Source organism: Suillus paluster (assembly GCF_016628075.1).
Source record: "Suillus paluster strain FC165 chromosome Unknown EDB91scaffold_30, whole genome shotgun sequence".
Lineage (NCBI taxonomy): Eukaryota > Fungi > Basidiomycota > Agaricomycetes > Boletales > Suillaceae > Suillus > Suillus paluster.
Genome location: NW_024537590.1, coordinates 384,349 through 409,743, shown reverse-complemented (window position 1 = coordinate 409,743; position 25,395 = coordinate 384,349). Strand labels below are relative to the sequence as shown.

Below are 25,395 nucleotides of genomic sequence, written 5' to 3'. Positions count from 1 at the left end.
TTCCGTGGCAGTAAAGGGGCAGTACGGGGAGATGGGCTGCAATGCCGGATGTCGATGCCCAGGTGAATCGGTGTCAAACTGCAAGATGAGCTGGATAGGGATTTATCGATCAACTATAATTAACAATTGCAGTAAGTCCACCCTTACCTCAAATTTTACACTAATGCCCCACGCTATTCTTGGTCACTATGCGTTGACCTGAGAATAGTATCGTTGCATTAGTTGCAGGCATTCCTATTGCAAAAGGAGTGTTTACCGTTCACAAGCTGTCGATTCGGCGTCAACTGCTCTACTGCTTTATGATGTGTAATCTCCACCATAGGAATGCTTTGTGCCTTCCGCTTCCTTCGGTGTGTACTACGCGGAATATCATCGTGATAGGAGATAGAGTTTGGGATGTGGATCAAGACGGAGGATGTCGCAGGGATCAATAGATTCTGACATCGCTTATTTTTGCGTAGGGAGTAATCGCCATGTGATGGCTGAGTGTGATTATAGGGTGGTGGGTCAGACGGCAAGTGTAGCGATAATGACATAAGGATAGAAGAAAATAGAGCAGTACACGTTGCAAAACTGAAAGTTGAGGGCATGGCGCCATACAGGATTTTGCCGTTGAAGGCAGAGTTGAATAGGTCAGGGGCAGGGTGGGGGGCTAGCGATTAAGGGATGACAGGTGACGACATGTGTAGGACCAGGTTGGCTGGATGGCGTAAAACAACGTACGAGGGCACTTTTGATGCACTGATCCAAGCACGCAATTGCTAATATATATGCGTATGGGTGTCAGCCTAAGTAGGCATAGCTTCATACAGCAAAATACTTACGAAATAATGTAGTTCGTTCCTGCAGCGAACCTGAGAATCAGTACGTGTCAATACTATGTAATGTGATCATCTGCTCTCCACTATTACCTCAGGATTCTCATCACATGTCGCATTTCCAGAGTAGGTGCAGTATAGCGGGTTTTGAACGTTCAAATGTACCAAACGAGCAAATTTGTACATTCAAAGCCGCATATTAAGTGTGATCGATGCAGGGAAATTAACGTCTTGACCCGAGAAGGCCCAATCCTGCACAGTCTGATATGGCTTCTGGTAATCAGTGTACAGCTCAAATGGAAGAAGGCTCGGAGCGTCGGTGCGGCAACTGACACGTTCTCGCTGCAGAACACGCGTGAGCCGTCTTTATCTTGAGGGAGAATAATCATCCTATAACACTAGTCACCACATCAAGATCCGCTGGAGAAGGGCATGTATTCAGATAGTAATCCGAGCCTATCAATATATCAGATAAACGCTGGAGAACACTCTCGGCTATTGCCCACAACGACAAAGAGGCAGTTGCTGCGCACCTCTAAGGGACAATTCCACATGCATGAGAAATCGACTTCCTAACTTCATCGATGCCAAAAGCAATTCCCCCGGATGGACATGAGGTGATGATAGGGGGTAAGCACATTGGGGCAATGCGAAAGATATCTTGTTCGATCTCATTTATTTGAGTTCGACCGTTTGTTTTTAGTGCGTCGGCCCTGGTTATGATTGCCTGAAGGGTCCAGCGGGTGTCATCGAATGACTGGATCTGAGCATTCAGCGAGGAAAGCATCGCCTCGTCGGTAGCACCCATACCATGGGGAGCAGATATCAAGATAAAGACGCGACATAACCTGTAGCATGGTATCAAATGCACACAAGATGGCCTGGACAACTTACTGTTTCCGACTTTCTAGGTAATGGTTGAAAAGGGCGCCCCACTCGGGTCGACCCCTGGCACCATATCCCGGAGAGTCGACAACGACCAAGCGGCCAGGGTGAGATCCAACGCGGAAAAAATTGAGTGTTTGCGTTCGACCCTGCGCAAAGCCAGCATAAGCGGAACACAGCACCAAGTTCATAACGACCCACAGCTTTCTTGCTGGTAAAAAGAAGATCTCTACGCCCAACCACAGAATTAAGCAACGATGATTTTCCAACATTTGCTCGGCCCGTTACAACTACCTGTAGAGGTTTGTGTCATGTAGAGTGCTCAACATCTAAGTAACTCACCTCAGGAATCCCACCTAGAAAAGGTAGAGATGCTTTATCACCAACAGCAGCAAGAAATTCCGCCGACTTCGCATCCTTGAAAACGGACTTGCCGTGACCATTGGCTCTGGATGATATACACCTCAGACTGCCACAATTAACGGTCTGTATTTTGGGAAGCACGTGAAATGCTCTTGAAATTGCAGCTACATTGAGCGGTGGAGTGCATGGATCCTGCACTACAGCTGGCAATGTCATGGGGAAAGAAAATAACTCTTACCGACATTGTTGTGGTTTGTTGAAATCACAAGGCGTTAGTAAACATACACAAACGCCATCAATAACTTGGAAATATCATCTTGAGTTCATCTCAAGTTCAAATCTGGTGGAAATCGTCATGGACCCACTCGCTGGCATGGATGATTCTACAACCGATGATGATAATGCTTCTCAAACAACCGAGGACGATCCTCAGGTACCAGACAATCACCCACCGCCACCTCCCCAGCCTGCACCCCAACCAGTCCCTCAAGCACCACCACCAGCGACATCAGGCATGCGAGAAAGGCCAAATTATGAACTCCGGCATACACTGAGGGGACATACGCAATCTATATCTGCCGTCAAATTCAGTCCTGACGGAACACTGCTGGCATCTTGCGGTTCGTATGCAGCTTGCTAGGAGTCGTTTTATTTGAAATAGGTTTTGTTTGTGTAGCCGCAGATAATTTGGTAAAAATATGGTCTCCATTCACGGGCGAGTTAATCAGAAACTTGAGTGGCCATACCAAAGGCCTCTCAGATATCGCGTGGTCAACAGATGGTGTGTATCTCGCATCAGCCTCTGATGACACCAGTGTACGGATATGGAACGTCGATTCTGTAAGTTGTCACTGACGGAATTATCCTCCGACCGACTCATAGCGCGAGACAGGGATTAACAACGAAACATCTAAAAGGGCACACAAGTTTTGTGTTTTGCGTAAATTACAACACAGCTTCCAACCTCCTTGTCTCCGGAGGTTGTGATGGTGACGTTCGAATATGGAATGTTGCAAGAGGTGCGCAAAGGCTGCTTGGGTCCAGCTGTCCATTTTCTGAAATTAAAACAAGGAAAATGCATGAAGACTCTGCATGCGCATCTCGACTACGTCACTGCCGTGCACTTTAACAGAGATGCCACCCTCATAGTCTCGTGTGCTCTTGATGGGCTGATGTGAGTACTACAAGATAGCTTCTTTGCCTGTCTTATGCGACTACAGCCGGATTTGGAACACCACGACTGGCCAATGTTTGAAAACCCTTGCTGAAGGACACGACGCTGTATGGTATGTCCGTCAACTGCCACTGCTCATCTCGTTCTCTAATCCGTCTTCAGCCAACACGTACAATTCTCACCCAATTCCAAGTACATCCTCTCTACTGCTCATGACAGCGCGATCAGATTATGGGACTATCACACGTCGCGCTGCTTGAAAACATACACTGGTCATCGTAATGAGAAATTCTGTATAGCAGCCTGTTTCAGTGTTACTGGGGGGAAATGGATTGTCTCTGGGAGCGAAGATCAAAAGGTTTATATATGGGATCTTCAAAGTCGTGAAGTGGTGCAGGTTCTTGAAGGACATGGAGGTGAGGATCGTACTTCCTTGACCAGGCACAATAGCTTATATTGGCTGTTCAGGTGTTGTCGTCGCTGTGGCCACACATCCACAGCAAAATATGATTGCGTCTGGCTCGATCGAGCCAGATCTCACAGTTCGCATATGGGCTGATCGTGGTTCGCCATCCTGAATGGCCGTATTAGATACGCATGCTAATCTTGCATACCCACCGGTAACCCTGTTGTTCTAGTATTGTTCACTTGTCGTGTATACTATCCTACACCTGATATATTACTCGCAAATGCATGGAAAGCAGGGCAACAACATAAAACTACAAGTGATTAGACAGCGTAAACGCCCTTTACTTGACAGGTTCAGCATTAAGAAGATCTGAATGCAATTAAACGTGAGTAAAAGTTGGGTCTACAAACGAATATTCTATCTCACCCTTTGCCGCCTCCTTGTCTGCTTCAGAAAGTCCTGAATCATGTGCTTCCAAAAAGGCATCCACCTATGGTACTGGGTATCATCGAAAATTATGGTATGACGAAAACTGCTCACCTCGTCCAGAACTTGATCATCATCTTCGCCATGGACCATGTCTAAATCACTATCATCGTCATCATCACCTGCGTCGTCGATCGCAAACGGCGTTCGCTCCATGAATGCCGTATTGACCGCTTTGAAATGGGGCATCGGAGAAAATGCTGAACCTTTTTCCTGCATGGACGACGCGTCGAGAGTGATAGTTGAAGGCGAGCTCGATACTGCCACAGTATCCGAGGAGCTTCCCGAGAAGGTAGTTTTGGCTGAAGGTGAGATAAGCGACTCCCGTGCCGTCGGTTCTTCGAGTTTTGTGAATCGTCCGATTTTAGGGCGGTAGATAACCTGCCAGTAGTAGGTTAACTTTCACGAGTGGTGATCGTGATGACTGCCGTACCTGATGCTTGCCTATCGTCTTGCCAAGCTCATCGCTCAATCTGTTGAACATATTCTTGTTGTCCTGGGTAGCGATGTTAGACCACAGATCGCCCAAGAAGCCACTTGACGCCGGGGGTAGCTCAAGGTCAGGAACGGTCTCTAGCGTGAATGAAGCAGAAAGATCCGTTTCGAAGAACGACTCCAGGATCTCATCAGCTAGAACCACCATCCGGAATCTACGGCAAGTGACATGTAAGTATTCATCATATGAGGTTATACGGGATGACGCACGTAGCAAGGTTGAGGTATGGTTGGTTGTGCCCGATTTCTTGAGGGCCTGTTGCTCCGGTCTCGCTATTCGTTTGCTGTGGCAGGAGACTATCGCCATACTCGAAAGCGTTGGTCATAAATTTGCTGACGGCTCCTAGGTAGGCATCGCCGATCTCGTAACGGAAAATGAACTACGGCTAGTCAGCCTTAGAGATCAGAAAAAGCGGATAGACTGACAAGAAATGACTCAGAGAGGGTCAGGACTTCGTCCTTAGTCAAGTACCCATCTTTGTTCTTGTCATGCAGATTAAAGAACCATTCAATGTTCTCCATCAAATCATTGAACATCACGCCGTCTAGACCAGACACGAGATCCTGGAAGTGTCCATGAGTACTGCGTTCTTCAATTCATCCAGAAAACATGCCTGGAATGACAAAGAGCCTTTGCACGAGGTATCCCAAAAATAAAAGAGACGGTCTATTAGTTCGTGTTCTGCAACCTCGCGGTCGATGCGTTGCTTCATTTGCGTCAAGGTTAGGAATCAATATGGGAAAATCGAAGGAATACCTGGAAACCATTGATCACGATCTTTTCGTTCCGCGCCCAGGTCAAGATTTCGCTGAGAAAAACGTGGAAAGTTGGTATCCCAATTCTAGTCTCTGCTCTTTCTTGGGTCCCATCATTCGTGGCCAAGAGCGATGGTGGAGGAGCAACAGATGGTGGTGGTGGGACATCACACATGGCCTTGTACAAAGCATCGTATACGAACCCAGCTTGCTCTTTGGTAAATCTTCCGAGCGTCTTCAGGTTTCTGACCGCCGAGCGCTTAGAGAAAGATTCGATGCTGTTGACGATTTCGTTCCTGTACTTTCTGCGTTCGGAGAGAATCGTCTCGTCGGTAATCACGGCGAACTCCCGGAACGAGATGAGAAGTAGTTCCTGGAAGCGTGTTATCGCCCTTGCTCGAGGATCCGCTGACTCTGGATGCGCAGAGTCACCCAGTGAGGCGAAGTATTCGCGCATCAAGCTAGTCATAGTCAGCATAAGTTGTCAAGGATCGAAAATAACCCACTTTAAGAAGCCCCCATCATCTTGTATCTGCAGTAGTTTTTCACCATTAATCTTAAGGATGGCTTCGCTCTAGAAGTCAGACGGAGATCCTCAGCAGTGACGGGGTACACTGACCTAGTCTGACAAGTTCGTGAGTTATGCAAAAGCTCGTAATGACAAGAAACGACTCACCCTACTTGGAAAAGCACTTTCGGGCCCATGCAGAAGAAACAGTCCGCAATGCGGAAAGCAAAAACCATAGGCATGCTATTGATGTACCTGTGAAGAGCGAGTCATGTCCAGTGGGAAGCACAAGATGTCATACACACTGACAAACTCAAGAACCATGGCAAAGATGCGACCGAGAGCTGCACATCAACCGCCTGAAAGTGATCGCTTATCATTGGCAAACACCGTGTCACAAGAGACTCGAAAACTCGTTGATCCAGCAATGTGCCATGCATAGTCGGGCTAGATGTGCGTTAAGTCAGAAGAACAGCACATTTGTAGGCAGACCTTACCTGTAATAGCCAGGCAGAAGTCTATCACACAGAACTTCGAGAAGCCAAAAGGCCTGCTCTTCTGACATGTAACTATACCAATATAAGACATACGTGTCGTGAAAGCGAGATGCTTACATTAGAATCGCAGCTGCCAGTATATTCATCGCCTTAACACGAATCAGAATCAATGAATGACAAAAACGAGGAAAACATACCTGACAATATCCGACTTCTGGGTTCCTGTGCGAATAGGCTTGTAGCACTCTACGAAGAGCGCTGATGCCCTCATCAGATTGATAGCCTGCATATTCCGGAAGACTCCTGTGCAAATCCTTCTCAATGTCCTCAAAACTCGTGCTGTTCGTCCCCTTAATGTCCAACAACAGTTGATGGTATACTCCAGGATTGGAGTAACGAAGGTATACAGATCCAGACAACGTCTCCCACATTTCGCCACGAAGCCGATTAGGGAGGCCGACCTGAACCAACCGAGTACACTGCGGGTATCTCAGTAATGTAAGATTGCGGCCGTGATCTGCATCAATCATCTCAGATGTTACACAATTATGAGGTAGTGTGAGGCGTACTCTTTAAATATGTCGTCCATAGCTTGATTTTCGATGCCTCACGCAGCCTGAAATGCGTCAGCACGAGGCATGAAGCACGCAGTAATATGATTAACTTCTTTGGGTCACCAGGGAACTTGAACTGCAATCCTAGACCGCCATGGAATTCTGTCTCTGGAGGTGGACATCCTTCTTTGGCGTCTGTGATAAGACTTCCATCCTCCCGCTCGTTGTCTGCGACGCCCGATGGCGATACAAGCTCCTCAGAGTAGCAAGTCTTTACAAAGCCTTTCACAGCTTTCATCTGACCACGCTGTAGCTCCGCCTTAAGTGCCTCCCGCAAGAGGCTGCAAAATAGGTCGGCGGTGGGTCGAAGGGAGGTCAACTGCACAATCTAAACAGATGTTAATGAACGCATCGAATGATATCAAGAGTCACTTACTATCTTCATGCCGTGCCAAGTGGAGAGACTCAAGGCGTAAACTCCAGCACGCGCATTAAGACGTTCGACGCGTCGTATCGTGGAGAGGGGCAATGTGAACCTGACCGACTTGCGATCCAGGGAGGAAAATGCAAGATATGGTGGAAGCAAGTGTAGCTTTCCTGCCTGAGTCCAATCAAACATTGAGATAGCACACGTAGGCAAGAACACGCCACTCACATACGAGTCTTCCACTTCTTGCGCACCAAAGCTTAGAATGGCGTTGATCTCCATCTTCTCTACATCTCCGGAACCCTGTTTCTCCTTGTCCTTGAGAGGCACAGGAGGCGCCTCCGGTATTGAAAAGAAAACGCAAGTCAGCTGATCCTTGGTAGGTTCCTTGAAGTCTCGTAGCTGTGTGGATATTGTCGACATATTGGACGCTCCAACAATGCTCTTGCACGTTCCTGGGCTCTCCTGGGACTGCTTTCGATCAGACTAGAAGCACTGTTCTCGACGTGCCCTACTGGTGAAAGAAAGAGATGATATCCGACACTGACAGTGGTAGGGTAGTTGTGCTTAGCTTCGTCAAATGGACTGCGCTAAATTGGAGGCCCACGGTGTGGTGAGCGACGTTGTAACTGCAGTGCAATTCCAAATGGAGCCGCTGAGCTCTAACATCATTAGCGCCGCCCGCTAACCTGCTCAGCGCTAGCGCTCAGATCTCAGATACATATAATGATATCTCGTAGGCCACATCTCTGCGCAAGGCGGCATCATACAAGTTCGCATTGGTATTGTAGCTCACTCTAATACTGCTGCATGATTCAAGCTGGATGTCCGTAACTACCTAATGATCTACATACCGTAACGACCACGCGGAATCGCGGTTGAAAACGGCAAAGGAAGTTTGCAATTACAGATTGGGCAACAGAGGAACGATAGCGTAGACTGGCATAATCATGAAAAAATACTCATCATCAAGTGCCCATGATCAAGTCGTAAGCGCGGCTTCAAAGCACTGAGTGCTTACAACTTCATCTGGCACCTTTCCCACTCCAAGTAAACACGTCGCTCGCCTTTGTCAGGCTCCGAGCCTCGTTCACAGTGCATAAAATGGCACTGGTTCATGAAGAGACACGCGAGTGGATAGCCCGGATCCAGGGAGCTCACCAAAGACAATACCTCAACATCCAACATTAGCCCGTGCACCAAGTCAATTATTGTGACATTGGACCAATGACAAACAAGGTTTCAGTCAAGGTTTTCGGGTTCAGCGACTGAGTGTGTAGCTTCATACTCGAAGTCAATCCGTCTGACCATTCGAGACTCGCTGGAACCGAGATACATATTTGCACAGTTGCATATCGTCACCACGCCAAGCCATAAGTGGTAGGGTCGGTCATCGTTCTGATCGAGGATATCGACGAGCAAAGTTGAAGGACAGGACCTTGAAGAAGCCTCTCCATCCTTCGATCTAGCTGACAGCAAGTCATGCCTGTGCTTGTCGGCCCGAGTGTGTATGAGAGACATTATATTGAATCAGTGACCACACATTGCTGGACAACCTGCGATAAGTCCACCATGATCCGATTCCGTACAACGAAATACAACCCATCCAAACGAGAATGTCGGGCTGCATCCGATACGCACGCAGACCTTGTAAGGCAAAGTGATCATGATGGGCTAGGTAATAGTGAAGGGACCCTAAAACATCCCAGCCTCGTGAAAGAGAGGCGATCAGGGGGAACGAGGCACTGCCGGAGGATGCTCCTGATGAACAGGCCACAAACCCAGTCTGCATTCATTTTCGGGGTCCCTTCGTTCTCTCATCTTGGTCTAGAACAATGCACGCAATAACCTGAAGGTACGCTCCCTTTTTGTCCCCAGACTCCCTTTACCTATGATGCCGCATAGTCGCCAGATGATCAGGTTCTTATATTCCCTTTCTCTATGCTTTTCGCTGTTGACGGTTATCCAGACGGAGATACCAGGTCAAGGAGACACACAAGATACTGATTTCTTCCAAGGAATGAATCACGTGCGTGCAAAAGTATGCTTCATTGAATCATATTTCACTCACATCATTCGTTGCAGTATACTCATACTTCCCGACCGGCAGCGCCTGGGGGCTCTCAAGAGTCTCTTCGATGTCGCGCGAACCTCTCGTTCAATTGCCCCACCGGCGCCGCTCTATCCTCTACTAGCGCTCCCATCCTCTTCAATACTTGCCTACAACACCTATTACCCTGGCGGCACATTCACGCAGATCATACCGCGCCGCTTATTATGGATGTTCCTTGCGCGAAGGGTAAATTGATGTGCTCGCTTCCTTTTCATCACTGTTTATTTCATGTCTCATGCAGAAAGTTGTAGCGCAATGCTGCGGCGGATGATCCTGGAAATGACGAAGACATTGTACCTGATGAATATTTCGATCAGGATCACGACTCACAACAGCAACCCGTAGCAGGCCAGACCAACTCCAGAGAATATAGAAGCAGTCAGTGGTGCTTCTGCCTCTAGATCGTCTCGCGGACATCCTGTGTATTTCGGTTTGCAAACTTAGCTTCCACCCTTGAGACGACTACGGCGGATACGATGGTCGATTTGTAGACGTCAGTAATCAGCAACACAACATATGTAGCGCGTCGTCATCAAGTACTGAACTCCGTTCTTCATTCGCATTCCTGCATGGAAAGGGTGGCTCAGGGAGAAATATTAGTGTGTTTTTATGTTCTTTTGTTTGCATCATATTTAGTATTTTGGGTCAGTGACTCTACAATGGACATTTTTCGTGAGTTGCTTCGCCCAGATCTATCGTAAGTGTTGGTGTTCGCCAATGGAACTGGCCCTCCATCCTCGAGACTACCGCTGGGAAGAGTCTCTGTGGCCCCATTGCCTGAGGCAAGGGACTTCATCCGACGGAGTGTGATGAACTTATGCGTGCTGCATTTTTCAGGTGATAACCATGAATATAATCAGGATGTACCCGTAGAGTTAATGAAGGTCGAGGCGGGCGTGGTTGCTGGTGCTTAAACGGTTTTGAGAATGTTCGGTGTATGTCCGAAGACTTGAGGGCTGGCACGTCACATGCGCGAGTTCCAGTCTTTCACAGGGACAGGATACACAAGTTTAGGATACGCTGCGACATCGAAGTTGTACAGCACGAGCGGTTTACGAGCAGAATAAAATCAGGTCACTCGACATTCAGAATGTTTCGTTCACCCGCGAACGTCATACTACCTGGTTCCATCCGAAAACCAAGAACTATGTAGTACTGTACTTGTGGTGATTCTAAACAAATGCTCTCCTAGGGTTCAGCAACAGTTGCGAAGCTGAAGGCACAGTGAATCATCGTACACACGTCTCAGAAGAATAGATTTTACCGTAGAGCGGTGTCATGAGTCGTCAGCGGTGGCGCTTTAGCACTGTTGTTATTCATTACGAATGAGACCAATGACGCATATCGATGAAAGAAAGGAAAAACCTTTCATGATTGGACGAAGGACGGAGGAGCGAGAGTACCACTTGGCTAGATGCAATTGTGCTAAAAATGAAAGTAAGTTATTCGTATCGATTGGAAGTTGTAACGAGAGTCCCGACCAAACGCACGACGCTTTCAAGATGTCAGAGCATAAACTCAGTCAAACAGCGAGCACATACCAGGCATCGCGAAAATAGAACCCATAATAGCTGCCGATACCAGGTATGAGATGCATTTGCAATGTAGAAAACTAGTCTTACGGTGAATGTCCAAAAGATTCAGGGCCTATAACGTTTAATCTACGACGGCCCTTTGGAACAACAAACGGCGTACCAGTAGACCTGTGTTCATTATCAGATTGACGATAAAGTAGATCACCCCCTGTTTCACGAGTGTCTTCCATAGCGTAGAAGACGATGACATCCTCCAAAGTCCGATTATGGTGAAGACCAAAAGTAGCAAATCATAGCACATGCCTAGGTATCGCTCATCACGCGTCCATTGATCATAAATTCGAAAGGCTTACTATAGATGAGCAGTGCAATTGTATATGTGGTGTTGACAAAATAATTATACACACCCCATCTATGGTGGATGCACGAGCGCTTGCAACGACTGAAAAATGGTTCGATAAATCGCACTAGAGGGCAGCAGATACGCACAGAGCGCGAGTAGTGTCCAATGACCTAATGAGAAGAAGACTAGCAAAAGACGCAACAGAGAACTATTTTGCCAGATAATCCACCTGCGTTTATACACCATGAGATCGAGCATGGCATGATATATAATTATAGAACTTGCGTTCTGACCATCAGATTGGTTGTGGAACAACCACCGGCGACGCTTATCGCAAACTAGACGATATGAAGATAAATCTGCAACCTAGCGGGCTCTCATGCTCACTATGACGAAAGTATTTATGCCTACACCGCAGTAAGCCTTCGATACAATTTAAAAGCTACAAAATACTTACCCTGACAATCAACTTTTATGGGGAAGAGACTGAATTGCATAGCACTAACAAGGCTGTCAGTACACTGGTCACTTTCTCTCTGTCGGCTCACAACAAAACGGTCGCAATCAAAAAGCTGAATCGGGCGGTAATGTACGAGAGCTGGACATGTGTAAGTGGCAAGCGTCCACGTCTTCGTCGAAAATGCGCACCAAAGCCCATCTAAACGGAAGCTGCCTCCGAAGCAATGCTATCTCCACGTGTGAAGAACGTATATATTCCCAGCTAAGATCACGGACACAAGCCCATCGGTATCACATTCAAGACATTACAGCGCGAAGCACTCACCCGTATAATCCAAGGATAATATACAACATCTGCATTGAAAGCATCTCAAGATCCTCCTGGAGCTCAGAATCATCCCAGTCCATCATGGTAAGACTTGGGTAGAAATTGTAATTAGAAGTAGAGGGCGTTGCGGGAATGAAATCTGTTGGCTAGAAAATCTCCGGCTCAATGCTACTAATCAACCCTTCCATGCGGAGCGTCTGACATAGCTGATACAAGCATCCAGGGAACCAGTGTCTTCACACTCGCGACCCTTCACCTACCAAGCTTGGCATATTGGCGCCTGTAGACTGCTATAAACGTATGTCAGTCGAAGGTTGAAGGAATGCGATCAGGGTCTACCTCCGTAAGTGCCAGTGATAATGCGTTCGTTAGTCTCCTCTACGCCGACCATGAAGATAGTCGTTCCTTCTTACTATGGTGCGTTCGTAGAAGTAGTGTATGTAACTAAGAGAGCATCTTGATGTGGCACATCCTAGCTTGGCATCAAAGCCAGGGTCAATGCAAAAAATAATATCGGGCGACCGACGACAGCTAACAACCGTGGGCAAAAAAAATTACTTTGCTTGGAGGCAAGCAGAAGTTGCATGATGTGAATCCTGTTACAGGAGGGCTTTGAATATGAATGGGGCAGGGCATTCACAACAGTACCGCATGCCAGTGTAATGACATGCCAGCTTGATATTTTACCACGGGTAGACGGCGATAGACAGCGATGCACACCTCGCACGGAAATCGGCAAAATTGAGTAACGACACAACATACTTAAGCGGACAATTTCATTTACCGATGGACCCGATGGACCACCTATGTACTTACTTTTATAGCTTATCCTTTCTGCCTAATATGTAGACACGGCTGTCACTTTTCGTTCTCATTCGTTACAGTGGCCAGGGCCTATATTGATTCTTCAGCATGCGTCCACAAACCACTACCATTTACCGCACTGCGTTCTCTTACAACCGGCCCAGACATCAAGGCTTCAAAACTGGGCTTTAAAGCTCCGTGCGCAAAATAAAATTATGTCCCTCGAAAGTTTCGTCCGCCCGAATACGGTACTACCTGGCTGGGTCCGCACTGCAGACTGAACAGATAGCCATCCTAGGCTTCAGCAACAGATGCGAAGCTGAAAGCACATTGAATCACCGTACACACGTCTCAGAAGAATAAAATTTACCGCAGAGCGGTGAATTCAGTCGTTAGCGGTGACGCATTAACCGACGAGGTGCAGTCGCTATTCATTGTGAATGAGACTGGTGACACATACGGATGAAAAAAAAGGAAAAACCTCTCATAATTTGACGAAGGACGGAGGAGTGAGAGGACTACCTGGCTTGATGCAATCGTGCTAAAAATGAAACGTTAGTCATGGGTATAAATTGGAAGTCGTGACAAGAGTCCTGACCAGGTGCATGCCGCTTCGAAAGTCAGCGACATACACTCAGTTGAACGACGAGCACATACCAGGCACCGCAGAAATGGAACCCATAATAGCTACCGATACGAAGTGAGTAGGCACATTTACAATGCAGCAAGACAGGACTACGGTTCAGGTTCAAGCGATATAGGGCCTACAAAGGTTAGTCTGCGACGGCCCTATGGAGCAACATGCGACGTACCAGTAGAACGATGTTCGCCACCAGATTGACGATAAAGTATATCACCCCTTGTTTCACGAGCGTCTTCCACAGCGTAGAAGACGGTGGTATCCTCCAAAGTCCAACGACGGTAAAGACTAAAAGTAGCAAATCATAGCACATGCCTATACCCGAGGTTACCGCTCATCACACATCCATTGATCATAGATTCGACATACATACCATATATGATCACTGCACTGAGACATGCAGGGTTGACAAAATGGATCATGCACACCCCGTTTGTGGTGGATGCACGAGCGGTTGCAACGACTGAAAATGGTTAGGTCAAACACACTGGATGGCAGCAAAAACGCACAGAGAGCAAGCAGCGTCCAATGACCTAGAGAGAGGAGGGCCAGCAAAAGGCGCAACAGGCAACTAGTCTCCCAGATAATCCACCTGCGTTGATGTACCATGAGATCGAGTATGATACAAGGGATAGTTATGGACTTGCGTTCTGATCATCAGGTTTGTTGTGGAGCAACCGATGGCGACGTTGGTTGCGAACTAGATTATACGAAGATAAATAAGCAACCTAGTGGGCGCTCTCGCACTCACGAGGGCGAGGGTATCTATGCCTACATAGAGGTAAGTCTCCTTCGCAAAACCTCAAAGCTACAAAACGCTCACTCTGGCAATCAACTCTTGTGGCGAAAGGACTAAATTGCGTCGCACTAATAAAGGCTATCAGTGCGTTGGTCATTTCCTCTCTGTCGACTCACAGTAAAACGGTCGCGATCAGGAAGCTGAATCGGGCGGTAATGTACGAGAGCTGGTCATGTGTAAGTGGCAAGCGTCCAACTCTTCCTGAAAATATATACCAAAGCCCATCGAAATGAAAGCTGCCTCCGAAGCAATGCTATCTCCACGTGTGAGGAACGCATATATTCCCAGCTACAGACCCAAGACCCAGACAAATTGAAACTGCATTCAGAACATTATAGCGCCCAGCACTCACCTATATAAGCCGAGGATAAAATACAACAACTGCACTGAAAGCATCACCAAGTCTGCTTCAAAGTCAGGATCACTCCAGTCCACCATGGTGAGAATGCGGTAGAAATTGTAGCTAGAAGTCGATGGCGTTGCGGGAATAAATGCTGTTGACTAAAAAATCTCTGGTTTATTAGGACGGAATACAGAACAGGTACATACAAGTCTCCCATATCAACGGGTCTGACCCTGTGGAGCGTCTCAGCGCAGTAGCTAAGCATCCCATGTCTTCACACTCGCGACCCTTCACCTAGCACCAAGATTGACATATCGTGGCGCCAGTTTCAGTTGAAGGTTGAAGACATACGATCACTGCACCTGGCTCCAGGGTCTGCCAGGATCTGCCTCCGTAAGTGCCAGACAGTCGACTGAGTCGAGACCATGCATGCGTAGAAGTAACGCAGTGACTCGTAGAGCATTTTGGTAGCAACATCTAGTTATTAGTAGCGTGCAGCAATGGCAACAAATGAGCTTGGTACCTTCCTCCAATGCAGGGTCGTTGTCAATGCCAAGGCCAGCGACCGGGGGCAAAAGTGAAAATTTTACTTTTTTTTGGAGGCAAGCAGGAGTTCGATCCATGCAGCGCAGGGGAGGTGAAAAGAGCGGTCCGCCTTATTCCGGGACTAGCGGACCTTCAACATATGATTACTACTCGTCCGTTTGTAGTCACTGGGTGACTTCCCGCAGCGTTTAGAATTCCAGATATGCGTTCCAAACTATTCCAAACCTTGTGTGCCGAGGAGCCGCCGTGAAACGTAAGCCATTTCCAACTCCACACGTCAAACGCACCCCCTTCTAGATCATAATCTGGAAGGGGGGGGGTACCCCCCCTTCCAGTTTCAGATTGTCGTTCTAACGACATTTCAATGTCCGCGACAATTGTTTAGTGCGTACCGCTCACACAAAGTCCACTAGGTCTGTGCATTATCCATGCGCCAAGCATGCTCCTCACGGTCTCACCATGCAACAGCTTCATATTCTGGGCGATAGCGGTGCATTTCCATATGATGCAGCGAAACGACTCAGCAACCGTTACGATATTTTATGTATGTCCAAGTCTCCCGGATCCTCTCTTTCATGCTAATCAACATTCGTCTCAGGTGCACGCTGCATTCTGCACCATGTGCAAAGGTCACTTGAGCTGCCGACTCACACAAGAGGTCCGCTTTTTTGTACCTTGCAATGTAGATGGTGTGCTTTGCGCTTTGGTATTTAACAAGTGCGTCTACATTCAATCTAAAGGTATGTACGGCGTGCTTGTCGGCGCTCAGAACGCTGGCATCGTGAGTGGTCTGCTCCTACAAACATGAGTGCCCCAAGAACTCCGAGTTGGCGCTGTCGTGCTTTGTCATCATCTTCATCAGACTCAGTATCAGCTAGTAGTGAAAGACACGGCTGATTTTCGTCACAGCCGTTGTTCATGGTTTGGTAGAATTGGAATCTATTGCCAGAAAGTACATATCACATTGCCTGCGGTTTGGAATGAGTATCTAGATTATTTTCTAGACTTAGCCGGAACTCCGCTGTTAAGGTTTGAATACAAGTCTGGAACTCCAAATCCTGCGGGAAGTCAGCCACTAGTTTTGTTCCTTGCTTTCGTTCTTATCTGTTCTACCACCGCAGTATAATCTACTTGGCTCTTTCCATCTGGAACTTCGCCAGAACTCTCAGATCTAACTTAGGGTGTTGCTGATAGCTTTGAATGTGAAGAACCTGGCAGCGGCAGGCTGCGGAGTACCTTGCAGCACAAGCTACATTAGTTATTACTATAACTAAGCAACCAATGCTACTGGATCACGCTCTTATCTGCTCTTATCCTTTCTTCCCAGATGCTGACTACACTTTTCGTTCCTCTGCTTACCATTGATACAACAAGCATCTGCCGAGTCATTGAGAGCGAGGAGTTGACCGTCTGCAAGACAAGCCACTTGCATTTCCCTGGCTGTGTTGTCTTACAACCAACCCGAACACCAGGGCTTTCAAACTGGGCTTCGAAGCTTCGTGTCCAAAATAATCACTCAACATTCAGTGAGTTTCGTCAGCCCGAACCGGATGCTACCTGGCTCCGTCGGACAACTAAGGAAGATGTATTACTTGCGGGGATTCTAAAGAAATGCCCTCCTAGGCTTCAACAACTGATGTGAACCTGAACGCACAGTGAATCTCTGTACACACGTCTCAGGAGGAGGAAATTTACCGTAAAACAGTGACCCCAGCTGCCCGCGGTCACGCTTTGACCGGCGGGGCGTTGTCGCTATTCGTTACGAATGAGACTGGTGACGCACAAGAATGAAAAGAAGAAAAACCTTTCATGGTTGGGCGAAGGACGGAGGAGCGAGAGTACTACTTGGCTAGATGCAATCGTGCTGCAAGTAACCGTAAGTTATGCGTACCAATCGGAAGTCGTAACGAGAGTCCCAACCAAATGCATGACGCTTTCGAAAGGTCAGGATCAGTGACATAAACTCGGTAAAGCCAAGGGCACATACCAGGCATCGCGAAGATAACATTCATAATATCTGCCGATACAAAGTGAGTAGGCGCCGCATTAGCAATGCAGCAGGACAGAATTACTGTTCAGGTTCAAACGATTTAGGGCCTAAAAGGTTCAGTCTGCAACAATCCTCTGGAGGAACAAAGAACACACCAAGAGAATGATTTTTACCACCAGATTGATGATGAAGTATATTACCCCTTGTTTCACTAGCAACTTCCATAGCGTAGAAGACGATGACATCCTCCAAAGTCCAACAACGGTAAAAACCAAAAGTAACAGATCATGAAACATGCCTACACCGAAAGCACCGCTCACCACGCATCCATTGATCATAAATTCGACATACGTACTATATATGACCCCTGCACTAGCATATGCGGGGTTGATGGAGGTGATTATGCACATCCCGTTGGTTGTGGATGCACGAATGGTTGCAAGGACTGATAAATGGTTGGATTAAATACACTATAGGGCAACAAATACGCACAGAGAGTGTTTATTGTCCAATGACCTAGTGAAAGGAGGACTAGTAGAAGGCGCAGAAGGTAACTGTTTGTCCAAATAATCCACCTGCATTTGTGAGATCGAGCACGGTGAGAGAGAGATTTATGGGCTTACGTTCTGATCATCAGATTTGTTGCGGAGCAATCGACGGCGACGTTTGTCGCGAACTAGATGATATGAAGGTAAATCAGCAACGTAGCGGGTGCTCCCGTACTCACCGTGATGAAGGTAATCAGGCCTAAATCGAGGTAAGCCTCTTCGACAAAATTTAAAAGCTACAGATTACCCACTCTGGCAATCAACTCTTGTGTGGAAGGGACTCGATTGCATCACACTAAAAAGGCAGTCAGTACGCTGGTCACTTTCTCTTTGTTGACTCACAGTAAAACAGTCGCAATCAAGAAGCTGAACCGGGCAGTAATGTACGAGAGCTGGGTATGTGTGAGTAGCAAGCATCCACCTCTTCGTCGAAGATGCTCACCAAAGCCCATCGAAATGCAAGCTGTCTCCGAAGCAATGCTATCTCCACATGTAAGGAACGTACATATTCCCAACTACAGACCCAGATGCATGACAACTGGTACCACACGCAAGACATTACAGCGTGAAGCACCCACCTGTATAAGCCAAGGATAAAATATAACAACTGCACTGAAAGCGTCGCCAATCGTGCTTCGAGGACAGGGTCATTCCAGTCCACCATGGTGATAATTGGGTAGAAATAGTAGTTAGAGGGGAGGGCGTTGCGGGAATGAATGCTGTTGACTAGAAAATCTCCGGTTTATTAGGACGAAATGCAGAACAGGTACATACAAGTCTCCCACATCAACGAGTCCAACCCTGTGGAGCGTCTCAGCGCGGTGGCCAATCATATGTATGACCCAAGCATTCAGAATACCCATGTCTTGACACTCGCAACCCTTTATTGACAAACTGTGGCGCCAGTCACGGTAGATCCTCATGAATGCACATATCTTGTTGAAGAGTGAAGATGTACAATCACACCTGGATATCCGACACCATAAGTGCGAGAGACTGCGTGCGTTCGTTGAAGTAGCGTCTGTAACTAGTAGTAGAGCATCTTGGTGGCAAATTGCAATATCTAGTATATTTCGGCTTGGGCATCAAAGGGTTAAAAAATTTGAAATTTGTCGGGCGACCGTTACTATATAAACTAGGATGACGTGAATATTAATATTCGAAGGACTGGGCGTGCCAGTGGCCCAAGATGATGTGGTCTTTGCAAATTGGCCCGAATGTCTTGCTGACCAACATCCCTTCCAGTGCAATCGGCACCCCACAGAAGCACAGGCAGTCACACAAAACCCTGCAAAAAAGCGTGACTGCCGACTTCTGTGGGATGCCGATTGCACCGTATCGATAGACCAGATCTCATTTTTTACCCTTGACCGCTTCTAATAATTTACTTGTGGAGCTCAACAAACAAAAGGGTCTCCCGTATTGCGATAGTTCGGGCGTCGGAATACCCCCAGAATGGCAAGGGAGTACGCACCCTAATTCGGCCCTTCAGGATAGCGCACTACTAATATACTATATGGCGCATACGTTGGCCGCCACAGACGTCAAACAGCGATGCAGGTCACTATAACTGCCCGTTTGTTATAACCAATCATTCGTGCCACCCTACAGTATCACCACAATGTCGCTATTGAATATTCAACAGTCGCGAGCTGAAAGAGGTGTCAGACGCAGTGATGAGCAGTCAGAGCAGGCGAGTCACTTAGTCACTGAACAGCTTCAAGGTTGCGGACTTCCTGCCATTCTTGGGGTATTCCGCGCCTGAACTCTCGTAATACGGGAGACTCTTTTGTTTATCGAATTCCACAAGTAAATAGAAGCGGTAAAAATGAGATCTGGTCGGTCTATCGATATGAAAGTAGGTGTAATTAAAGTCCTCTGAGCCTACTGACGTTGTCCCTCGCTCCTGCCCCCTTGGGACTCCCAGTGGTCTACCATAAGCAACGAGCAAGCAGGAGTGGCAACCACAGGGGAAGTAATAAAGCATTCACACAGGTATGTCATGACACGCTGACTTGACATTTCACTCAGGGTAGATGGCGATGCACAATCACATGCACGTCTCGATCCCTCGCCGAAATCGTAATGGCGCTTACGCGCCAAGTCCATTGGCTGACCTTCAACCCACGAGACTCAATTGTATTTCGTTACTGCACACAGCAACCCCCGTACTCGTCATGGTCATATTCATATATTCATTTGATGTTAGCTACATATTCTGCAACGTTTCACCTCCCCCTGCACAGTTAAACTCGAGTGTTCAACCCCAATTCCGACAGCGAATTCGGAGCCTTTACCACCAACCACCCGTCGTTCAGAGATACGATGTACGAAGCCTCAAGAAGTTACTCGATGTCCGCCCTGGGTGATCTACGTATGTGAGCAGCCCTGCCGATGCAATTGTACAAATGTATGCCAGGTCCTGCACGCTGGTATCCTTTATCCTTCATCTCTGCTAGCACCTCCTGCGACCAAACACCATGTTCGCTGTTGATGTAGCGCGTCGCAATGATCATCATGATGACGAGTCGCCTTTCAGTAGGTTCCTCCCTCTGCAATATATGATCACTCATCAAAGCCCATGGGTCATACAACACTGTTGCTCACCGCGGCAGGATGCAACGAGTGAAACGTTGGAACTCGTATCCTCGGACGTTTCAGCAGGCCCTTGAGCAGTTGCATTGAATACCACGGTGGACTCTGCTCGTGGGCTTGAGCTGGCTCTCAAATTCAACGTGTTGGAACTACGCACCGGGTATGGTTCCCAGTTGCTCATTCGACAGGCTGGCGAACCATGCCATAAAGCCTGCGTGGGGCATTTGTGTGATGTGGGCTTCGTAGTCTTTCGGGAGCATGTTGGTTGTGACCAAAGACGAGGTGACGGCTACGCGTTATGCACTAAGCATATACATCGTGAATTTATCCAGGAAGCGCGTGACATGCGCAGCAAATTATGCACTGTCCGATCGTTGAGCCGTTCTAAAAAAAATTGGACAGGTTGAGCATGGAGTACTTTGCAAACGCATCAGCCCGTAATGCATCACAGTGATCCAAGGACTTACGACACAATTTTGCAGTCGGTTGTAAGTTTGAGCATTCGCTTTAATTTAAATGACGTATTGGCATGGAGGAAGCTGCGGACAAGCCTTTGAGAGTGGCGTGCAAGACCGATAGTTTGTTAGCTGGTCAGGCTATTGGTATTTCACGCCAAAGTTCACGCTAAGTTTTGCGGTGTGAGTGTAAGCAGGAAGGGCTCGGGGGAGTGTCAAATAGGGTGGGAAAATAGCACTGCTTTCTGCAAGCGATAAGAATCCGTTTGTGTTCAGCAAAGCCCTCCTACTAACGTAGGAGTCGGGGATCGACAAAGTTAACGACAAATAATTTGACAATTTCATTAACAGGGAACCGATGCTTGGACCACCTACTTTTGCCGCTATTACCCTTTCTTCCCTGGTCGACACGGTTGTCACCTTTCATTCCCATTCGTCACAGTGGCCAAGGGCTCCACTAATTCTTCAGCTCACGTCTACAAGCGAATTGCAATTGCTAGACCGCGTCGTCTTACAACCCGCCCAATGATTGGACTTCAAAGTTTTATGCACAAATTAAAGTTAGATCCTTCGACATAGTACAAGCCAGTTTCGTGCGCCGGAACGCGATACTACCTCAAATGTAGTACTTGCGGTAATTCTAAGCCAATGCCCTCCTAGGCTTCCGCAACAGCTGCAAACCTGAACGCACAGTAAATCACCGCATACACGTCTCAGGAGAAGCAATTTACCGTATAAGGGTGACCTCAGTTGCCTGCGGTCGTACTTTAACCGGCAGGGCGTCGTCGCTACTCATTTCGAATGAGACTAGTGACACACAAGGATGAAAAAAAAGAAGAACCTCTCTTTGTCGGACGGACGGAGGAGAGAGAGTACTACTTGGCTGGACGCAATCGTGCTGTAAATAACAGTAAGTTATGCGTACCAACAGGAAGTTGTAACGAGAGTTCCGACCAAATGCATGCCGCTTTCGAAACGTCAGAGACATAAACTCGGCGAATTCAAGGGCACATACCAGGAATTGCGAAGATACCATCCATGATAGCTACCAATACGAAGTGAGTAGGCATTTGAAATGCAGCGAGACAGAATTACGGCTCAGGTTCAGACGATTCAAGACCTAAAAGGTTCAGTCTGCAACAATCCTGTGTAGGAACGATGAACACACCAGTAGGATAATGTTTACCACCAGATTTATGACGAAGTATATCACCCCTTGTTTCACGAGCAACTTCCATAGCGTAGAGGACGATATGCTCCAAAGTCCAACAACGGTCCAGACCAAAAGTAACAAATCATAGGACATGCCTAAACCCCAGGTACCGCTCATCACGCATCCATTTGTTATAAGTTCGATATGCGTACCATATATGACCACTGCACTAGAATATGCGGGGTTGACAAAAGTGATCATGCACATCCCGTTTGTTGAAGATGCGCGAGCGCTTGCAACGACTAAAACATTGTTAGACCGATCACACTAGAGAGCAGCAAGTACGCACAGAGAGTGAGAATCGTCCAATGGCCTAGTGAGAGGACGACTAGCAAAAGGCGCAGCAGGTAACTGTTTGTCCAGATAATCCACCTGCATTTATATAACATGAGATCAAGCATTGTGAGAGATCATTATGGGCTTACGTTCTGACCATCAAATTTGTTGTGGAGCAACCGATGGCGGCATTTATCGCCAACTAGACGATATGAAGGTAAATTAACAACGTGGCGGGTGCTCCTGTGCTCACCATGATGAAGGTATTCATGCCTAAATCCGAGTCGAGGTAAGCCTCTTCAACAAAATCTAAATTACTCACTCTGACAATCGACTCCTGTGGGGAAGGGACTAAATTGCGTCGCACTGAAAAGGCTGTCAGTACGTTAGTCACTTTGTCCCTGTCGGCTCACAGGCACACGATCGCAATCAAGAAGCTGAACCGAGCGGTAATGTACGAGAGCTGGGCATGTGTGAGTAGCAAGCATCCACCTCCTCGTCGAAAATGCTCACCAAAGCCCATCGAAATGCAAGTTGTCTCCGAAGCAATGCTATCTCCACATGTAAGGAACGTATATATTCCCAACTACAGACCCAGACGCAGGAAATTTGGTACCGCATTCAAGACATTACAGCACGAAGCACTCACCCGTATAAGCCAAGGATAAAATACAACAACTGCACTGAGAGCATCTCCAATTTCGCTTCGAGGTTGATATCATCCCAGTCCGCCATGTTGTTGAGTTGGGTAGAACTTATCAGAAAGTTGAGGGCGTTGAGGGAATGACTGCTGTTGACTCGAAAATCTCCGGTTTATTAGGACGAAATGCAGAACAAGGTACACACAAGTCTCCCACATCAACGTTTCCAACCCTGTAGAGAGCCTGCGGTAGCCAATTATATGATACGATGGTTCAGGAAAGCCAGTCTTCACACTCGCAACCCTTCACCCACGAAGTCTGACATAAGTATTGGCGCCACCGCATAAATATGTGTCAGTTGAAGGTCGGTATACACACAGGCAGGACCTGCCTCCGTAAGTGCCGGAGACCGTGCGTTCGTCGAAGTAGTGTCTGTAATTAGCAGAGCATCTTGGTGGCAACATCTACATCCCAGCAGGGGCGTCAAAGGCAGGGTCAATATCACGAGTTTGTTACAATTGTCAGGCAACCAGGGAAATTTTACTTTTCTTGGAGGCAAGCAGGAGTTGCGAGATACGCTGGCAGGAAAGGCTTTGGATGTGAATAGGACAGGCACTCAAACTGTGAGTACCATGTCATGACATGCTGACTTGACATTTCACCCAGGGTAGACGGCGAATGGCACGCCTTGATCCCTCACTGAAATCGACAAATTTAAGTGACGACGCACATAATTTGGCAATTTCATAAGCTGATACTAATGGACCTACATCTACCCTTTCTTCCTAGAACTAAGTGTCGACACGATTGTCGCTTTTCTTTCCCATTCGTTGCAGTGGCCAAGCCCTACATTGATTATTCAGCTCGCGTCTACAAGCCACTTGTATTTACCGGGGTGCGTTGTCCTACAGCCTGAACATTAGTCTTTTCCAGTACATCGACGGTCACTCACCGCGTTCGAATATACGTAAGTAATCTACTCAAGGTGCTGCTTGAGCGGGTAAGAACAAACTCAGAAATCTCCGCTATCGCTTGCGGCGACGCAAGGGGAAAGGAATGAGAGACCCAGCCTATGGTTGATGCGCGCGTGAATGTTACCGTCAATTGTCCGGTACTGAACGTTGAACTTTGAACGTGATTGAAGGTGCCTGGTGTCCCTATCACGTCAGGCCGATTTGTCATCAGGGAAAGCTTCAATTGCTCACGTTGTCGTCCAGGACCAAGTTCAGAACCTGACCCACTCCCTCGCTACAATTCGAGTTACGCTGTGTAATGTCTGCCCGAATCCATCATATTTGCAACCGCCGTCCGCCTACCAGCCAACAGAAGTCAGCAGAATCACTTATCAGCGACACAAGGACACTCAGAACGAACCAGCTATACTGTCACGTATCAAGCATGACGAACTGATACCTACATGGTTATCGCACCGGCTATACAAGATAACAATTGCTGTAGCACGTATTCACTACACTCGGCCATGTCATGGCAAGCCGCAAAGATCAGCGTGACCTTCAGATTACCTTGCAAAAAAAACTATATTCAAGCACATGCGTCAAGAGAACTTCTTCGGAGAAGACTGGACGTTCTTTCCAGTGGAAGGAGGAAGTATAGTTGCTCGTCAATGTCATACTGCGGGAGAAGAGGCGGTGGGTGGGACTAGTTGCACATTTTTCCACTAGTGATGTTGAAGGCGAACAGTTGTCTAGATGGTCTAATGAAACACGAGGCATGTAAATGCTATAAAAGTGCATAGTACATAACACAGACCTCTACACAGGCAAGGCACCCACCACCCCTCCACTAAGTCCACCTCGACCGTCTTAGTAAGGATGACAGAGCAGTTCATGACTCCATTCATCACACCCTTTCAAGCACCTTATCCTACAAGGACCGTAGCATTCCCTTTACATTGATTTTTCTCCAGATGGCTTAACGCTGGCGACTGGTTCATGGGATGGCAAGACAAAGGTGGAGTACAAAACCGTGCACGGCAAATGCGAAGAAAGCCAATAAGTACTGATATCTGGCGAACAACTTGTCATCGCGACAACGCGGAATATCCAAATATGGAATGTTTGTATGAGGAAATGCATCACCAAGTTCAAGCTCTTCAAGCCTGGCTTTCATGTAGAACACCACCACTCACTCGCTTGCAAGACGCTCGATGGCACACGCCCTCTCTCATCGGGCTCTATGGATGATCTCACTATATGGGTGTGGGATCCATCCATCCAGCGCCATCTCGGTAATCCCTGGCCCAGGAAGGGTCACACTATCCTTATCAACGTCATCGCTGTGAACCCAGCTGGCACTCTCGTTACCTCCGCATCTAGTGACGCGCGTGTCCGCCTCTGGCGACCCTCTGATAGACGAACCATTTACATATTTCAGC

General features: G+C 47.5%; 9 protein-coding genes across 9 annotated transcripts; 1 reads left to right on the top strand and 8 right to left on the bottom strand.

Annotated features, from left to right (window-relative positions):
* Positions 1-40: 40 nt before the first annotated feature.
* Positions 41-752, bottom strand: EDB91DRAFT_442150 (uncharacterized protein). The gene is made up of 3 exons (XM_041327282.1): positions 257-752; positions 148-198; positions 41-90 (listed from the first exon to the last, which is right to left on the bottom strand). Exons 1-2 carry the CDS (start codon positions 588-590, stop codon positions 161-163), a joined length of 372 nt encoding a protein of 123 aa, XP_041176641.1. The 5' UTR covers positions 591-752; the 3' UTR covers positions 41-90; positions 148-160.
* A 601-nt stretch (positions 753-1,353) lies between these two features.
* EDB91DRAFT_1249106 (P-loop containing nucleoside triphosphate hydrolase protein) lies at positions 1,354-2,282 on the bottom strand (the record flags this gene model as incomplete). Its single annotated transcript, XM_041323027.1, has 4 exons — positions 1,354-1,666; positions 1,713-1,852; positions 1,905-1,997; positions 2,046-2,282. The coding sequence occupies 4 exons, from the start codon at positions 2,280-2,282 to the stop codon at positions 1,354-1,356; spliced, it is 783 nt and encodes a 260-aa protein (XP_041176640.1).
* A 139-nt stretch (positions 2,283-2,421) lies between these two features.
* EDB91DRAFT_1249105 (WD40 repeat-like protein) lies at positions 2,422-3,818 on the top strand (the record flags this gene model as incomplete). The annotated part of the gene is made up of 7 exons (XM_041323026.1): positions 2,422-2,686; positions 2,743-2,906; positions 2,959-3,085; positions 3,138-3,240; positions 3,287-3,352; positions 3,403-3,656; positions 3,709-3,818. 7 exons carry the CDS (start codon positions 2,422-2,424, stop codon positions 3,816-3,818), a joined length of 1,089 nt encoding a protein of 362 aa, XP_041176639.1.
* A 103-nt stretch (positions 3,819-3,921) lies between these two features.
* EDB91DRAFT_1137451 (rab-GTPase-TBC domain-containing protein) lies at positions 3,922-7,998 on the bottom strand. Its single transcript, XM_041318866.1, has 19 exons — positions 7,601-7,998; positions 7,382-7,546; positions 7,056-7,333; positions 6,961-7,007; positions 6,589-6,908; positions 6,509-6,540; positions 6,392-6,463; positions 6,204-6,341; positions 6,063-6,149; positions 6,025-6,027; positions 5,893-5,955; positions 5,388-5,847; positions 5,245-5,337; positions 5,057-5,194; positions 4,841-5,010; positions 4,569-4,785; positions 4,190-4,516; positions 4,076-4,139; positions 3,922-4,018 (listed from the first exon to the last, which is right to left on the bottom strand). Exons 1-19 carry the CDS (start codon positions 7,793-7,795, stop codon positions 3,990-3,992), a joined length of 2,898 nt encoding a protein of 965 aa, XP_041176638.1. The 5' UTR covers positions 7,796-7,998; the 3' UTR covers positions 3,922-3,989.
* Positions 7,999-10,530: 2,532 nt separating this feature from the next.
* EDB91DRAFT_441771 (uncharacterized protein) lies at positions 10,531-11,460 on the bottom strand. The gene is made up of 8 exons (XM_041327280.1): positions 11,374-11,460; positions 11,181-11,323; positions 11,108-11,132; positions 11,027-11,056; positions 10,967-10,979; positions 10,851-10,910; positions 10,750-10,791; positions 10,531-10,698 (listed from the first exon to the last, which is right to left on the bottom strand). Exons 2-8 carry the CDS (start codon positions 11,319-11,321, stop codon positions 10,674-10,676), a joined length of 336 nt encoding a protein of 111 aa, XP_041176637.1. The 5' UTR covers positions 11,322-11,323; positions 11,374-11,460; the 3' UTR covers positions 10,531-10,673.
* On the bottom strand, positions 11,285-12,431 carry EDB91DRAFT_441643 (uncharacterized protein). The gene is made up of 9 exons (XM_041327278.1): positions 12,353-12,431; positions 12,148-12,296; positions 12,012-12,084; positions 11,912-11,961; positions 11,821-11,864; positions 11,751-11,770; positions 11,649-11,701; positions 11,374-11,592; positions 11,285-11,323 (listed from the first exon to the last, which is right to left on the bottom strand). Exons 2-8 carry the CDS (start codon positions 12,231-12,233, stop codon positions 11,433-11,435), a joined length of 486 nt encoding a protein of 161 aa, XP_041176636.1. The 5' UTR covers positions 12,234-12,296; positions 12,353-12,431; the 3' UTR covers positions 11,285-11,323; positions 11,374-11,432.
* Positions 12,432-13,343: 912 nt separating this feature from the next.
* On the bottom strand, positions 13,344-14,960 carry EDB91DRAFT_441762 (uncharacterized protein). The gene is made up of 12 exons (XM_041327279.1): positions 14,746-14,960; positions 14,609-14,681; positions 14,510-14,559; positions 14,418-14,461; positions 14,346-14,365; positions 14,242-14,294; positions 14,104-14,186; positions 13,968-14,057; positions 13,767-13,909; positions 13,612-13,718; positions 13,436-13,565; positions 13,344-13,381 (listed from the first exon to the last, which is right to left on the bottom strand). The coding sequence occupies exons 1-11, from the start codon at positions 14,829-14,831 to the stop codon at positions 13,514-13,516; spliced, it is 801 nt and encodes a 266-aa protein (XP_041176635.1). The 5' UTR covers positions 14,832-14,960; the 3' UTR covers positions 13,344-13,381; positions 13,436-13,513.
* A 1,847-nt stretch (positions 14,961-16,807) lies between these two features.
* On the bottom strand, positions 16,808-18,748 carry EDB91DRAFT_1137416 (uncharacterized protein). The gene is made up of 17 exons (XM_041318865.1): positions 18,680-18,748; positions 18,606-18,621; positions 18,399-18,546; positions 18,263-18,335; positions 18,163-18,212; positions 18,072-18,115; positions 18,000-18,019; positions 17,896-17,948; positions 17,765-17,847; positions 17,628-17,717; positions 17,428-17,570; positions 17,355-17,379; positions 17,270-17,299; positions 17,203-17,215; positions 17,087-17,146; positions 16,978-17,034; positions 16,808-16,926 (listed from the first exon to the last, which is right to left on the bottom strand). The coding sequence occupies exons 3-16, from the start codon at positions 18,482-18,484 to the stop codon at positions 17,007-17,009; spliced, it is 798 nt and encodes a 265-aa protein (XP_041176634.1). The 5' UTR covers positions 18,485-18,546; positions 18,606-18,621; positions 18,680-18,748; the 3' UTR covers positions 16,808-16,926; positions 16,978-17,006.
* Positions 18,749-21,510: 2,762 nt separating this feature from the next.
* Positions 21,511-23,094, bottom strand: EDB91DRAFT_1082617 (uncharacterized protein; the record flags this gene model as incomplete). Its single annotated transcript, XM_041315510.1, has 13 exons — positions 21,511-21,551; positions 21,690-21,768; positions 21,796-21,837; positions 21,886-21,915; positions 22,039-22,178; positions 22,236-22,325; positions 22,373-22,455; positions 22,509-22,561; positions 22,613-22,632; positions 22,682-22,725; positions 22,773-22,822; positions 22,873-22,945; positions 23,009-23,094. 13 exons carry the CDS (start codon positions 23,092-23,094, stop codon positions 21,511-21,513), a joined length of 831 nt encoding a protein of 276 aa, XP_041176633.1.
* Between the last annotated feature and the right edge of the window lie 2,301 nt (positions 23,095-25,395).

Excerpts from the sequence above, each read along its gene's own strand:
- EDB91DRAFT_1137451 (XM_041318866.1), bottom strand. The coding sequence starts at position 7,795 with ATGTCGACAATATCCACACAGCTACGAGACTTCAAGGAACCTACCAAG. Across the intron at positions 6,342-6,391 it reads CTTCTGCCTGGCTATTACAG|CCCGACTATGCATGGCACAT; the intron begins GTAAGGTCTGCC and ends ACGCACATCTAG. Across the intron at positions 5,338-5,387 it reads TCGTGATCAATGGTTTCCAG|CAACGCATCGACCGCGAGGT; the intron begins GTATTCCTTCGA and ends ACGCAAATGAAG.
- EDB91DRAFT_442150 (XM_041327282.1), bottom strand. The coding sequence starts at position 590 with ATGCCCTCAACTTTCAGTTTTGCAACGTGTACTGCTCTATTTTCTTCT. Across the intron at positions 199-256 it reads GAATCGACAGCTTGTGAACG|GTCAACGCATAGTGACCAAG; the intron begins GTAAACACTCCT and ends TACTATTCTCAG.
- EDB91DRAFT_441762 (XM_041327279.1), bottom strand. The coding sequence starts at position 14,831 with ATGGTGGACTGGAGTGATCCTGACTTTGAAGCAGACTTGGTGATGCTT. Across the intron at positions 14,295-14,345 it reads GCATAGATACCCTCGCCCTC|TTCGCAACCAACGTCGCCAT; the intron begins GTGAGTGCGAGA and ends CGTATAATCTAG. Across the intron at positions 13,719-13,766 it reads TGGCGAACATCGTTCTACTG|GCCCTATATCGCTTGAACCT; the intron begins GTACGTCGCATG and ends TAACCTTTGTAG.
- EDB91DRAFT_441643 (XM_041327278.1), bottom strand. The coding sequence starts at position 12,233 with ATGATGGACTGGGATGATTCTGAGCTCCAGGAGGATCTTGAGATGCTT. Across the intron at positions 12,085-12,147 it reads ATTATCCTTGGATTATACGG|CTGGGAATATATACGTTCTT; the intron begins GTGAGTGCTTCG and ends CCGTGATCTTAG. Across the intron at positions 11,593-11,648 it reads ACCAATCTGATGGTCAGAAC|GTGGATTATCTGGCAAAATA; the intron begins GCAAGTTCTATA and ends GTATAAACGCAG.
- EDB91DRAFT_441771 (XM_041327280.1), bottom strand. The coding sequence starts at position 11,321 with ATGTGCTATGATTTGCTACTTTTGGTCTTCACCATAATCGGACTTTGG. Across the intron at positions 10,792-10,850 it reads CCTTCGTCCAATCATGAAAG|TGCTAAAGCGCCACCGCTGA; the intron begins GTTTTTCCTTTC and ends GAATAACAACAG. Across the intron at positions 10,699-10,749 it reads ACTCATGACACCGCTCTACG|CTTCGCAACTGTTGCTGAAC; the intron begins GTAAAATCTATT and ends CTGTGCCTTCAG.
- EDB91DRAFT_1137416 (XM_041318865.1), bottom strand. The coding sequence starts at position 18,484 with ATGGTGGACTGGAATGACCCTGTCCTCGAAGCACGATTGGCGACGCTT. Across the intron at positions 18,336-18,398 it reads TTTATCCTTGGCTTATACAG|TTGGGAATATGTACGTTCCT; the intron begins GTGGGTGCTTCA and ends CTGGGTCTGTAG. Across the intron at positions 17,571-17,627 it reads TAGTGCAGGGGTCATATATA|GCATGTTTCATGATCTGTTA; the intron begins GTACGTATGTCG and ends CTTTCGGTGTAG.